The sequence below is a fragment of the Urocitellus parryii genome, chromosome 10, assembly GCF_045843805.1.
Source record: "Urocitellus parryii isolate mUroPar1 chromosome 10, mUroPar1.hap1, whole genome shotgun sequence".
NCBI lineage: Eukaryota > Metazoa > Chordata > Mammalia > Rodentia > Sciuridae > Urocitellus > Urocitellus parryii.
Genome location: NC_135540.1, coordinates 42,714,452 through 42,730,407, shown reverse-complemented (window position 1 = coordinate 42,730,407; position 15,956 = coordinate 42,714,452). Strand labels below are relative to the sequence as shown.

General features: G+C 36.9%; 1 protein-coding gene across 4 annotated transcripts in view; it reads right to left on the bottom strand.

Moving 5' to 3' along the window:
• Bmpr1b (bone morphogenetic protein receptor type 1B) overlaps positions 1–15,956 on the bottom strand; it is a 137,745-nt gene that overhangs the window by 9,358 nt on the left and 112,431 nt on the right. For all 4 annotated transcript variants that reach the window (XM_026407453.2, XM_026407455.2, XM_026407452.2 and 1 more), the window contains exons 7-8: positions 8,718–8,910; positions 7,659–7,956 (exon numbers count right to left, since the gene is read on the bottom strand). In XM_026407453.2, the coding sequence (XP_026263238.1) occupies positions 7,659–7,956; positions 8,718–8,910 (491 nt within the window). The remainder of the gene's footprint in view (positions 1–7,658; positions 7,957–8,717; positions 8,911–15,956) is intronic.

Here is a 15,956-nt window from a genome sequence, read left to right as displayed (position 1 = left end):
TACCACTAGATCAAATTTAGACTCTAACCCACTGCTAAATATCTAATAAAAGTTTTAAAAATACTTTATATTTTAATAGTTTTGCTATTATAATTGGTATGTGCACATAACAACTTGGTTTGTTAAAGACAGTGTGTGTGTGTGTGTGTGTGTGTGTGTAGTGTAGTGTAGTACTAGGGTTTGATCTCAGGGCTCTGCGTGCTAGGGTAAGCCCCCTCCCACTGAGCTCCAGTCTGAGAGAATTATTATTTTTTTAAGCCAGGTGAGGATTTTTGATGTCACAGATGATCAATACCAAACTTACGGAAACACTAGCAGGTTTGAGGAAAACAACAACACCTGGGTTTGATCTTATTGCTTCATTATCTACTAAAACATAAAGCATGTGGCATCATTTGGGAAAATGTAAAGTATGGCAGATGTCGCTCTGTAGCTCTCAAATGGTTCGCATTCACTAAAACATAACTATAAAGCTTTCTTTTAAAAAACCTTCTGAAATTCACTTCTAGATAAAATCTATTCCAAAAGATAAAAACTATTCCCAAAGACATGTCACCAATATACTCACCAGATTTCTTATGGTTGTCTAGGAGTAACAAAGAACCTATCTTCATAAAATGAAAGTTAAAATATAAATTTATTAAATAGCAGGTATCCCTTATCATCTTACATTGTCTTACATTTAAGACAAACAGGTCTTAATGTACTGGGTTCTTTCCTAGGAAGAGATGCCAAAATATTGATTTTCAGATGAGTACAGTAGAAGGAAGGGAGCAGGAGGAGGGGAAGAAGAGGTGCTGGGGGCTGAATTAGAACAAGATACATTCCATGCTCTTATAATTATGTCCAAATGGATTCTACTGTCATGGATAACTAAAAAAAACAATAAAAACATTAATATTCAGTAGTTACAACATAATACTAAAGAAAAATTTGTCTGTGTATCAAAATAGTAAATAAGGGAGGAAAGTGTGCCAAGAGCAGACTTAATGACAAACTGGGAAAATGTCAGCTGAAAAGACACTGCACCAGCTCCACCCCCAGTTACCAGGAGAAGAACTTCTCTCCTGCTCTACCTGCCCACACCTCTCATGTGAGCACACAGCAGGTATTTCATTAATATGTTTTCTGAATGTATTATAATTTATCACTTTTAATCACTAGAAGAAAACGGTGGTGGCCCTAGGTAAGGAAACCTGGGTTCAAGCAGAGAAAATAAACAGGGGTTTGCAAATGAAAAGAAAATAGTTAAGGGCTTTAATATAAACCAGAACATGTCCTGAGAAAGCCATCTAAGAATAGTCTCAAAGCAGGCATTTGCAAAGGTCAAAGTTATATTCTGACCACAGTGGATAAAGATCTTGGCAATTACACTCCCTTCCGACTCTTAGCTCCTTCATGTTTATTTGAACTGGAGAAGTCAGGAAGTGGCAATGGAAAGTGTGATATGGAGACATCTACTGGAGGACAGAAAAGTAACTACTACCTAGGGAAAGAATCAGGATGGGTGATGGTGAGACTATATGTAGTTATCTCTATTTTTTTCCCCCTCAAACACTGCAAAAACATATAATTAAGAATTCTGGTCAAATGCAAAAAAAGCCAGTTCCTTCCACCAGTCACAAAATCTCAGCACAGCTATTCCTCCTCTTCTTCCTCCCCCATACCTGGTGTTTTTCCAAATAGAATTTGAATAATATCTTCCCTAAATAAATATCTTCCCTGGTAGTATTTGAATAAATAATCATTTCCAATATAAGATTATAAATTCCTTCAAGCCCCCAATATCTGTCATCATCATATGGTATTTCCCTAAAGAGGGGAGGTAGCCCCAGTCCATCTCCACTCATGGTGTCTCTTGCACATGTAGGAAAACAATATACTTGTAATAAAAGAAGGAAAAGGCCTGTTTATAGCCATCTTTGCTATGGATAATTTTAAAAGAAAGGCCATACAAAGACCATGAAATGAGAGGTTATCAATATCCAGGAAAATAAATAGAATTTCACTGAGCAAATTAATTTTGTAAAGAATTACTACTGACCTCATGGTAAACGCCTTTAGCACTACATTTAAACAAACATGTTAATTTTAAATAATTCATGTCTGATATTACGAAGTAGCAGACTCTCTAAGACATAAAGCTCTGCCCTTCTTCCCTCAGGCATGTTTCTATGCTTGAAAGTAATTAAACTGCATTTCTTAGGTTTTTCAGTAACATCACTTTACCTATTCTCAAATAATTGCAGAGAAAATGTGACCTTGTATTAATTTTCAAGGCCAAAATTAGAAATTAAAATGATTTAATACGGGGGGGCATCAAGAATTAAAAGAACACAAAAAGAAGGTAGAGTCAGCTTGAGTAAGACATTTAACAGAGTATGGTGTGACAGAAGAAAAGGCCCAGGGGAAAGAAAAGGCCAGGGTGCCTTCAGCCCACTCCAGCTCCTTTCCCTCGGAGGAGTGTGGAGCAGTCAGAAACCAGGTTGGCAGGAAAAGTCATTGATCACAGAACAGGTACAGAGGCAGACACCACACACCCACAAAGTAGTTCTATGCACTCTAGTAGCCACACACATCTGTAGTCCGATTAGAAATCTGTACAGCCAAAAGATAAAACAGGAATTGGTTCCTTCTGGGAGGGACAGAAGGGAATGACCCAGGGAAGGGAATGACCCCAGCAGTTCACTCCCTCATGCCTACACCTGGTGACTGGCCCAGCATACCTCCAGCACAGTACCGGGGGTCTATGGTGCATAGTCACCACAGGTGTTGGTGTTATGGCCAGAGGGACATCTGGGACTGCAGAAAGCCTGGAAGTGCAGCATCCACTCAGGACCCTAAGCAGGTAGGAGAACAAACCATGAGCACCTACAGGACATGCCTTAGGTGCTTAGTCACCAGGCCCTAGGTAAAGGGAAGCCAAAGATTTGAGTTTGGAGACAGGGAATAAAGGGAAATTTAAAAGTACAAAGCATCAGTATGAGTTGTATTTTATACTGAATGATTCTCATTAAACTTCCAGATGAGAAGTGTTATATAAAGGGAGACGCCTCTGCTCAGTTCAGCACACAGCACATCCCCATAGCACCATTCCCTGAGGGAAGAGCCTCATGAAGGTATTAAGCAGAGCCCTCATGACAACAGAGGCCCTCACAGGAGCAGAGTGCTTAGCTGGTAGGAGCAGAGTGCTTAGCTGGGAGGAGCACAGTGCTTAGCTTGGAGGAGCACAGTGCTTAGCTTGGAGGAGCACAGTGCTTAGCTGGGAGGAGCACGGTGCTTAGCTTGGAGGACCAGGCTCCTCCTCATGATACCTTACCTGAAACAGGGAGGGGAAAGGGGAACTGGGGGGATAAGAAGGTCATAGAGAAAGACAGGAAAAGTAAACACTGTATACCTTTAATAATCTAAAACTTTAGAAGAACATGTAAAACAAGGCTGGGTGAGAAGATCTAGTGTGTGACTTACTAGAAATACCCTCCCCCAAAGTGTGAAAGAGTCTTAGAAGCTTACAGCAGAGCTGAGCTCTTTCCTTTGTGTTTCCAGAAGCACCCTCTCAATGGCCGTGGAACTGATTTGCTCACTTAAACTCTGCCCATTCTGATGCTCACCAATGAGATTTTTCCGTAGCACTTTTCATTGGGTTCAATGCTGCTGTGATTAAATTCTGAGAAATCTCCGGGTTTCCTGGAAACAGAACTTTGGAACTAAAAATTCTCTGGCTGCAGAAACCTGGGGAGGAGTGCTGAGGCTGCCACTAATGAGTTTAGTTCTGTGACATCTGTGAGTCATTTAGCCATGTCACTTTTTTAAAAAAACAACCTAGTAAGTATAGAAACCAAAGCAGTGCAGAAAATAATGACATCAGAAGGACTCGGGAAATTCAGTCCCTGCTGGGCTGGGCCACCCATCTCTTTACACTTGGACAACTTGACAATCATCAGCTGGGAGATATCTGTGTGACAGCCTAGTGTTCACTGCAGATTTTCTATTTAAAATTTAATACCTGAGAGGGCCTGAGTCAGGATTTATTTTCCTGCTAAGAAAATATTTTATTCTGACATGGAAGCACCAGAGGGATTGCTTGATTCTCCAGAGTAAAACATTAAAAACTGTGTAAATTCCTTCATGTCTCATTGTTTTCTCTCCCCAGGAGAGATCCAGGGTAATGGTGATATCTGCCAGGGCATCACCTGAATTAAATCTCAGTTGAGCAGGAAATGCATCAGCACTCAGGTCATTGTCAGAAGAGTGCAGGAAGAACTGAACACAGGGCAAAACAGTTCCAGGAGCAGGAAATGTCGTAAGGCACCATAGGCTCTCTCTGACTCTCCACTTCCCTGGGAACCTCCAGAAATGACTGAAGAAACTAAGAGACCACTTGTCATAACGAAGACACTGGAATATAGATTGTTTTCACAGGAAGTTCGCATAGGAAGTCCGAAAATTCAGCACTGGATTTGCTATGACTCTATTTGCAATAAAATGTTCTGAATATCTGTACATGGACACATACACAAAATATAAAAGTAAAAAAAAAAAACGATAGAAACCAAAGGGACATATAAAGAAAGGCTTAAAATTTAGGCCACAAACTGGAGGTGCAAACTTTGAGATGTAGGAAATAATATGAACAGGACCTTTGAAATGATCAAATGTAAGCTCCAATTAATGGAAGAAGAAACTGAGGTTTAGAAATGTGAATGAGCCTCGCTCATCTTTAGCTATATGAATCTGTGCAACATCTGAGTCAGGGCCACATCTCTCTCCTCCCTTGATGAACAAGCCACTAAATGCCAAATAAATCTCTGAATTGTCCCTTAAAGTAGTTCCCCTCCACTTCCTACAATCAAGGTCTGCATAAAATTTGAGAGACCATTCAGTTCATTCCCCTTATGTTAAGCAAAACTAAGTTTCAGAAACATAATAGATACTGTGTTTGTTTGAAGTTCTACAAAGAAGATTAGGTATCAGTTAATTTGCTATTGCCTACATTTATTGATTTAAAACAAAATAACAATACTTATAATAACGTGTTATACCATATTAAATGGGAAAAACATTAATAAATTTTGGCATAGATACTGCTCTCAAGATGCCTGATGACTAGTAGGAGAGATGAGGCATGTAACAAAATAATTATAATACTAGGCAGACAAGGGCCAGGAAATTACTACAGGAGGACAGAAGATAACATCATTATTTCTAAGTGGGGGTGAATAAAGTAGCTTAGAAGCACCTCTGAGATTAAGGTACATGGAGAAGCAGAGTCATTTCAAGCCAGGGAATGTGTAACCAAATACAAGGCAGTAGTAAGCATGGGGAATTATAAGGAGAAACTGCAAGCAACTCAGTTCTGTAAAAGTATACAAATTGGAGTCTGTAGAATATAAAACTAGGAAGGTGGATTTAATGCATAATGTATAGGATCTCTGGAGCTAGAGAAAGGTGTTTCTTCTTCATTCTGTGGTCCATATGGAATCACTCATTTATCTATTAAATAAAAATTATAAGCAACACCTTATAATGGAAGGTACTGGGATAGAAATTTGAAAAAATATATGTTATTTTCCTTCAAGGGGATTATTCTCTATTGGGAGGGACAGATAAATAGCCCATGATCACTATAAAACAGAGTGAGAAGTATCATAACAGGTGCAGGGTCACCCTGGAGGTATACAAGAAGATGAACTAAAAATAAGACTTGTATAAGAATAGCAACAGAAGACATCTCTAAGGAAGAAACTGAAGACCAGCAGTAGTTCTGATGGAGGAGGGGATATGAGTATTCAGATAATAAAAGCATTTTAAAAAAATAAACTTGTGAGTATGAACATATAAAGGGTTCAGAACAAAGACAGCAAAAGTAAATAGTGTGCTATGAATAGGGCTCACCAATAGTCCAGGATCAGTAAAGAAAGAGAGGCCACTGTAACCAAGGGACTTTACGTATTAACCCAAAGCCACAGGAAACTGTGAAATTATGATAATGTCCAAAATTATACTCCAAGAAAATAAAGGGCAAAGCATGCAGAAAAGATTGAATAATGGAAAGACAAAGAGGAAATAACTGCAAAATGCTTCACTCCTGAGTTTAGAAAATTGGTGTTGAGGGCCCAAGCTGGCCAGGGACAAGTGGGAATTTCATGAAGACAGAATTCATTTGTTAGAAAAACAAAAAGTTTGGGAACAAAAGAAGATGTTAGACATCCTAGGTTTAGGATGGTTCAGCAAAACTAAGAACTAGAAGAAAGAACAAGAAATCACACAGGTGGAAAGTATTTAAAAAGCAGGTAAGAAGACATAGTGGGAGAGAGAAGAGGGAACATGCAGAAAAAAGTCTCATGAAAAGAGGAGGAAGGGAAAGGCTTGGATGCTATGGACCGTGGGATGGGAAGGGGATGCGGCCACCTGGTGACAAAGACAAATGGTTGTCTCACTAAAGAAGTGTCAGGAGGGGATGAAACAGAAGCCACATTATATGACATTAAAAATTACTAGGCTGGGAAAGCAGATTACCCTTTGTACCTCTATGGAGAAATTTAACAGAGGAAGGAGGAAAAGGTTAGTAATGTGAAGAATGCCATGGTGTGTGCGTGTGTGTGTGACTTGAAAAGGGCTACAGGTCATTAAAAAGAACTCAGAAGGAAGAGGGGACGTAATAATCTTTATTGGCAGGAGATTCATATTTCTAACTTAAATCTATAGCCCGAAGCATTTCCTTTGTTTTTAAAGATCAGGAACTTTAATTTGTCATGTTTAAATGGTAAAGACCTTCTATGTTTGGGGTTCATTATTAAATCACACTGCAGCCTTTACTTCCAGGTGGAAATACCAACTCATCTGTCCTTTCTTGTGAATTTTATTTTCCAAAATTTTCATCATTCCATGACTCTCCCTCGAATCTAAAGTGAGCTTTCAAAAAGGCAGGTAGGTATATGATGGTTCTTCTACGCCAGTGGTACCCAAACTCATCTTGGCTGTTTTGTTTTCAGAACAGAAGAACCATTCCTCTAATTAAATCATCCTCAAAAAAAAAAAAAAAAAAAAAAAAAAGGAGCCTTTCCACTTAAAATAAAGTCCCAACTGGGCCCATCTGCTCTACATTGTGTAGACCAATCAGCCCCAAGGGGGTCTGAAAACCACTGTTAATACACCCCGGTTTATGGTGCCCAAGTGTTATATTCATTATTTAAACTACAGTAGAATAGTGCTGAACACTGGGTGTATTAGATAAGTTTCTAATATTTCTTATTAAACACTCATGCAAGTTATCTTCCTATTCTCAATTAAAAAAAATTAAAAACCAAAACAAAACAGGGCCTTTCTCATTATATAACGGATAGCTCTTTCCTTAAACTTTTTCCTATTTACAAATGTTACACAGAATTCTGACAACAGATTCCCAGGCATTAGCTACCTCTTTTCCACAGAAGAGAGGTTCATAACGGTTGCAAATCTAACATCAACAGTTTCTAAGCCAGGTCCCTGATAAGCACAGAAATGAGGAGTGATATTTTTGCCCCCAAAGAAAAGCTGGTATTAATGAAATGCCTCACCTACTAAATATCCTACAAACACTGAGCTACAGAGTGTATAATCTTTTAAAATGATAGAAAACAATCATAAAAAGCATATTTGTTCACATTGATACTAACCTAATAAATTTAACAGCCAGGCCCAGGTCAGCTATGCAGCAAGTTCCATTTTTCTTCACCAGGATGTTCTTACTTTTCAGATCTCGGTGTGCAATCGCTGGTTTGCCTTGAGTACTGAAGATTTCTGTGTGTAAATGACATAAGCCACTGACAGAAGAGTAGGCTAACTTCAACATGGATTTAGTGTCTAGGGTGGTGGACTTTAGGTAATCATAAAGGGAACCGTTTTCATGATAGTCTGTGATGAGGTAGAGCTGGGTCCAAGACCCAGTCCCTTTGATATCTGCAGCAATGAACCCTAAAAGGAAAAGAGACAAAAAAGATTGGAGGTGTTTTCTCAATAAAATCTAGAATAATTCACAGTCTCAAATATGATTCTTTGTCCAGAGATGTCGTTTTTTTAGAGTTTCACTAAGTTTTCCGATCATGTCTGTGGTGGTATTAAATTACAAATAACAATCAGACACACTTGAAATTGTAGAGATGAAGAATGATTAAAAGTTTACGTCGGAAAACATGACTCCTTTCTGATCAGTAGATGACATTTAAATCCCTTTATGATGTTAAAGTGACATGAACAACATTGTTTGCAAAACCCAGTCTTGAGTTAAGATACACACCGCACTGATCAGTTTGCATTCACCCTTCCGTGATGCAGACAGACCAAGTCTGGCCTAATAGAAAGTCAATCAATTCTTATCATAAATTCTTGACATAAATAAACCCTGCAGATAAAATGCCCATAATTTTTGACATTTAAAAAAAATACATGCTCCTTCAAATCCTAAGAAATTCTGGTGTTGCGTTTGTATCTCCAGTTTCTGAAGGAAAAACATTTGAGAGCATTCCAAGTTCAGTCTGCCATCCATTCACAGGAGTGTCTTGGTCATTCTGCCTGTGAGGCCTCCCACTAGAAGCTGTGGTCTTGGGCCAATGCCAAGAAGAAAAGCTCTACTCATCTATACATTTCATAGCAAATGTACACAGACTTTCATAGGCAGATGTTGCCGGAAAGACCAAGGGAAGCAGAAAACCCTGAGCACCGCTGTATAGACTTACCCAAAATGTTTTCATGCCTCATCAACACTGTCTGATAGATTTCTGTCTCTCTGAACCAGCTGGCTTCCTCTGTGGTGAAGAACACTTTCACAGCTACCTTTTCGCCACGCCACTTTCCCATCCAAACTTCCCCATAGCGACCTTTTCCAATCTGTTTCACCATCTGAATCTGCTTAGCTATAGTCCTTTGGACCTGTGAAATCCCAAAACACTCTTGTTAGTGTATTCATGGCACTACAGATTTGTTTGTTTTTTTTTTTCTTCCAGAGAAGAAACGATTAGTGCATGTAAAATATATGTAGTCAGGATTTTTCTTTATATAGATGAGATATAGATTAGTTATTTGTATTTATTTATTAATTTATACTATTCCCTTTTAAACCTATTTGAGATGGTTGTGGATTCTGAATGCTCAACATATTGCCTCCAAATTATTAAATATTTCATTCCTCTAATTGTAATGTTTACAGAGGAAAAAAAAGTGAATGGGTTCGCAGCTAATGGCAAAACAGAATATTTTGACTTCCCTGCTATACAGTGTTACTGTGTTCTCTGAAGGAACTCTTGCCAACGTATAACAATCACAGACACATTAAGATGAAACAAAATTATAATATACTGTTGGGCACATGAGGGGAAAAAAAGGAAGGAAAAAGGGAAAAAAGAAAAGGGAGTAGAAAGAAGGGAGGGAGCTGAGACCAAAGCAAGGAACGATACACATTAAACATACAGAAAAGCCAGACTTCTGTCTGGCAGAGAACAATACCAGTGCTGGGATCCAGAATCTAAACAGTGATTTTTTAAAAAACTAAGGGGACTTACTCTAGTGTCCGGGGCCACCTTGTTCAGGAGCTATGCACACACCTTTATTTAAGTCCTCAGTAGAGAAGTACTGGAGTGGTACTGCACCCTGCAATGCAACTGGACTTTACCTCTACTCGGATAATAAAGGTGAAGCTCTAGGAATGGGCATTACCTGATGGGGTTGAATTACACCCACCTGCTTGTTGTAATCCTACCCTTCTGCCCTTTTTTGGATAGACTGTTCCATGGATTTGCTCCCTCCATTAATAAAATCTGGGTTTGAGGCGTGCTCCCTCTGTTTCTTGCCTGCCTTGCCTCCTTGGTGGGAGCTGGGTCAGAGGGGCCGTCACAGAACCCAAAGAAAAAGGTATTTCTCTGTCTGTGTGTCATTATTTCGTGCCAGCCCAGTTCTCCTGGAGTGACCCTGACCCATTTAGTCATGTGCCAGGGCAATTCTAGGACTTCAGCATCAAGCTAAAACCATGGAACAGTACTAAATTTGATCTAGGTTGGGCACATGTCATGGCTCTTGGCGAAAAATGAACATAAATCCTCTCTAGAGGAAATCAAATGCAGAATACTTTTCACTCTACAGTCATGGTGGGATCATAGTATTTTGAAGAAACTCTTGTCATCACATAACGTGACTGTAATACACTGATGGACTCACAATAGAGAAAATTTCCAAGGTGGTAGGGAGGAAGAGAACAACAGGAAAAAAAAAAAGAAGAGAAAAGGAAAAGGGAGAGAAGATCCAACAGAATGAATTCCTTAAAACAAAAGACAAAAGGAAACAGCCACTGTGAGTCCATACTAACACAGCAAATGAATTTAACTCAGTCAGCTAACCTATTATAATTTTCACATACAGAATTCCAACTAACTAAATGAAGTGTTTAAGAAACAGAACAACAAATGAAAAATAAGCAAACAAGAAGAGATTATTGAAAATTACACTTTTGAAATAGAATAGTTAATTGTCACAATTAAAAATGCAAAACGGACAGGCAAAGCAGCAGATTAAAGAGAAACGTTAATGAGAGAAAACTAACGAGCTGAAGAGAAAGTTATTTAACAAGCTATAAGACAGCTCCGAAGAATTTTAAAGAATGCAGTAGAGCAAAGAAAAAGAAAATAAAAGTGAAATCAAAGTTAAATGTCCCTGTACACATAATCTTTCTCCACTCGATACTTACAAAAGGATATTTTAAGAAAACCGATATTAATGGTTCCATAACTGGAAGGCCTAAACATCTCTGATAATTTACATAATCTATAAAACATTCATAAAGAATCCAAAGAATGTACTCATGTACAGATATGTTTTATATTGAGTAAAAACCTAAGTTTTCCATTTTGTTTTTGCAGTTTTAACTATGTACAATAACAATGAACAGCCCAAATAATCCAAATAATCTCACCTCACATTCAGCAGATCAGCAGCCTTAATTCCCCTTTGTCTTTTATCATAACAGATCCTAAGGATTAGGATATGGAAATGGGGGGAGGCATTATTCCACCTACCACAGATGTCTTACCAACAGGGATCAGTTCTCTGGGTTTTTTTTTAAATAAGGTATTTTATCAATTCAAAACGTAATGTTATTCATTCCCCAAACCATTATTGGCACTGATAACAAACTGAAAGCTTTTGGGGAAAAGTCTGTTTCTTTAAAAGAATTTAAAATAAAAGAGAATTACTGACATACTATAAAGCCATGAAGCCAAATGGAAATAAGCAAGCAAGTATGTACACACAAGCAGTCGCCCTTCATTTAGCAGCCAAATGTGTTATGCAAGGAAACCTTTGGTATACCTCCATCCCCAAACCGTTTGACAGGAGCTTCAAGAGCACTGAGCAGCTGGGAGCCAAATACATAAGCAGTTTAATTACTCACTTGACAGGAAACTTGCCACATCTATTAAAGAGATATTGTACTCGATTTATAGATGTTACAAAACATTGCTTATGTAAATCTGTGAATATTCCCTAACATAAACAGTTTTGCATCTGCTTCTTTTTTAGTGATAATACATCTTCTTTAATGAAAGTACTGACAGCATTGGCAAAGCCTGATAAACTAGGACCAACATATCTTCAAGATAATAAATTAACACTCAGGAGTTTAAAATGCACTTATATTTTGGGATTATAACACCTAAGGGCATGAAAATATAACTTGACAATTTTAAAAACTAAAATTTGAGTTTTTATTTGATTTAGCAAATATTTCTGGTCTCTTTGTACTTACATTTTCATTCTATATTATATTGGTAGACATCAATATTTGAAAGTTGGGTGTATACATAAAATATCTTGCTATAGTTTAGATCTTAAGTGCCCCTCAAAGGTCAATCTGGTGCTATTGGGAGGAGGTGGAAACTTTTAACCCATGAGGCCTACTGAGACGAACTGAGGTCACTGGAAGTGTGCCTTCAGAGGGGACTGTGGAGCATGGACTCTTCTTTTCTCTCTCTTTTACTTCCTGACCATGAGATGGGCAGTTCAGGCACTCCTGTCATGATGTGCTACCACAAGCCTGAAGTAACAGGGCTAACTGACTGAAATCTCTAAAATGTGAACCAAGAGAGATCTTTTCTGTTTACTAGTTGATTTCATCTTACATATAAATCAGAGTAACTGCGATTCTAAAGAAGAATTATTTCATGTGCACTGGATACAAGTGAATGTATAAGGATTTATAAAGAGCTATAACTATTCCAGGATTAGCATCTTACTTAATGATCTGATAGTGTCTAATGTTTAAATCCATGTACCATAAAAATACATATCTGTTAATAATGTTGCCCACTCTCTCCTGTGTCTCTAAATGAGCAACACACACACACGCACACACACACACACACACACACACACCCCTCTACAAACAACTATGTGGCTTAAAATACTTCACTTAATAAGGCTGTGTTAATAATATGTATGGGAAAGATTTTCACAAGACTCCTCACTAAAGAGCTTTAATATTCAGTTAGAAAAATTACCTTGTGCTCCTTTACAAAATCAAAAACATAGAATATAAGTAACAATAAGTTATTACTTATTAAATACATACTATATGTATGTTAAATAATATGCCAGTAATTGTGATGTGTGTGTGTGAATACATATGCATCACACACAGAGAACAGAAACATACACTATCTTAATTCTTTCAACAACTCTGATATTCCTTCTCTTTAAGGAAGAAAGAAATAGATATTTTATGTTAAAAAAAAGAGAGGACCCCAAATTAAAGGATATAAAATCATCTGGTAAACATTAGGTCCACATATGTGTTAAGGCATGAATTTTTCTTCCATTAATGAGATAAACAGCAAATCTGTACTAAGGTGAGATATTCATTTACACAACAATATATGGAGAAAAGACCATATACTTCAGCATATTTTAATCTGAAAAACCAAATCCTAAAACCAGATATTAAAGTTGTAATGCTGAGACTTTGTTTATTTTATTTTATTTTTTACTGACAGGATTTTATAGAACCCTCCTTCCTTATTTCTCCTATCAAATGCATTTCTTTGACTTATTGAACATTTGCTTCCTATCTTCCAAAGGTTAAAAGCACAGATTTTAGGTTCAAATCCTGACTGGGTCCCATCATCTGGGTTTAAATCCTTACTTTTTCATACACCAATTAGTTGGCCTATTTCTGTTGTATCCCCTGATGTGAAAATGCAAGGATATATTTCTAGTACAGTCATGTGCTGTTTATCAAGGTTTTGGTCAAAGACAGACTGCATATGTAATGATGATTCCGTAAGACAATGAATTTGCCTACTGATGGAAGAGTTTCCTTAGTTTGTATAAGAACACTCTGTAATGTTCATACAATGATATCATCTAGTGATGCATTCCTCACAATCTGTCCCTGTCATTAAGTGACACTTAGCTCTATTACATCACAGGATTAGAATGAATATTAAATTGGAATATATATAAAGGCCATTGTCTAGACTAGACAACCCAGGCAATGTGGCTTGAGGATTTGTATGCCTAATAATTGTATGATATAAGGAAAATGTCATTATTCTGGTATCTTGATTATAGAAACAGTATCCTTATAGACTGCAAAAGTAGGAACCGAAAGCTTTCTAAAACAAATGACTGAGCAGCCCCTTAATGAATCAGACATTCTACTGGGGATTCAAAGTGAATAAAATATAATCTCCACCTTCAAACAGGACCCAGGTCACCAAAACACAAAGATACATTAACATTAATTGTAACCTTATTTTAAGCAGCCATATTAGTATTAAAAGGAAAATATTATGATAAAAGACAAAATAAATTGGCTCATTCTTGGGTAACTGATAAGTTGTGAGAGATAAAATGTGAAGTAGGCCTTGGCCATAAGTTGGAGGAATGTTCCATAAAGAGCTTACATTTGTGAAGATGTGGACATACCTGGTTTTCAAGAAGTAATTACAGAAAGGTCATTATGTTAAAAAAAATGATAGTTATTGACAAAAACAAATTTCAAGCACAGGTCAGAGAAAAATAAAAATATATTGCTTTATATATGGAGAACTTACATTGGTGGCAAGATGATGTTTATCTTCCTTAAATGCAGAGATTTTTCATATATAAAATACCAACAAATAAAAATGTTCTTTCTCTTTGAGTGTAGTAGAAATTATATGAAATGTAGACCTGGAAGTTCTTAATTTAGGTTTTAGCTCCACCAAATTCTGACTGTCTGATCACTGGTCTCAGCTTTCTTATCTGTAAATTTCAGTTAATAATGACATATACACACATATATCATTATGCTATATATGTATATGTATATATATATATATTAAAATAATGACATATATATACATATATATCACTATGATATATATGTATATATGTGTATATATATATTAAAATGATGTGGTAGTTTTGAAAGCACTGTATACATAGAAATATTAGTTATTTTATTAACAAATTCCCCCTTTTATGTGAGAGGACAAAGGAAATATTTTCATTGCTCAAAGGTTAAAAATGTCTATGAAGTATTTTGTTCATGATAGTACAACTTTTCAAATATCTGTAGTTTGCTTTTATTAGTGATATGTCTGAAAGATATTGCACTCTTAATTTAGATGATACTGGCACAAATGTAATAGCTTTTTATTTATTTATTTATTTTTGGTAGATGAACACAATACCTTTATTTTATTTATTTTTTTTAATGTGGAGCTGAGGATCAAACCCAGTGCCTCACACATGCTAGGCAAGCACTCTACTACTGAGCTACCAGCCCATCCTGAAATGGAGTTTTTTGGTTTTTTTTTTTTTAACTTTACCATTTCATTCCTATTCCCTTTTGAGTAAAACAGTCTTTTAAAAAATTATTTAATTCTTTTTTTGGATAGTGGGTAAAAGTGGGTTTTTTCCTTTCTAGTATAGTAAATGCATGATAATTAAAATACCAATTGCAATAATATTTGTACTGGCTTGCAAGATTTTAATTTTATTTACTTTCAATTACATAAAGAACTGTCAAGAAAATTCTTCCACCTCTTTTGTAACTAAAACTTGCCATGAATCTGTGCATATCTGTGTATAGGCTGTTTCTGTTTGTGGTAATAATAATGTATACCAGAATTTCCACTTTGAACTTGGACCATTAAAGAGAATTTTCTTAAAAAAAAAAAGAAAGAAAGAAATTACTCAAAGGTGAAGTTAAGTTCAGGATGCAGGTAGGGAAGGGAGGTAGGAGAGGGTGGGCAGGCAGGCTGAGCTTAGGTACAATGGGTATCAAGCCAAGAAAGAAGACCCAGGAGCAGCACTGGGTATTATAATGTCATATCCAGGGAAAGAACCTAGCAGGATTAAAGATTTGGGAAGGCTGAAAGAGCTCCATCAGTTATTTTCTGCCTGGTCTCAAAATTATTACTCATAGTAGTAAATCAAAGGCCATCATATGAATAAAGTAAATAAGATATCCAAAGTCAGAACCAGATCATTCCTCATGAGAATTATTTATATCATGAATCCCAACTATCTTTCTTCATGGTTCATAAAAGAATCAAATATTTTTCTCATTAAAGCAAGCGCCTGGAATTTGGTATATATATGCTTGTCCAGGCTGGCAGTACTCACCATTGGAAAATTAAACCTCTCCTGAATGGAAAAGCTAAGATCTCAACCTGAAACATGAACTCTGTGGCTGAAATGCAGCCTTCTTCCTTTGTAGAAGTGCTCAGATCCCAATTGGTTGTAATACTTTTGCCTTCAATAGCCAGGCCAAAGTGCTGTAATGCTATCCTCAATGAAAACAGAGGGAAGATAGTCCCACGTTTAATGTTTTCTAATCTGCTCTGTATCAGAAAGATGTCTGAGGGTCTAGGTTGTAACCATACACTTTCATTAAAAAACAATCACCTTACCCTCAATATGTCAAAATGTTATCAGGAAGCCCT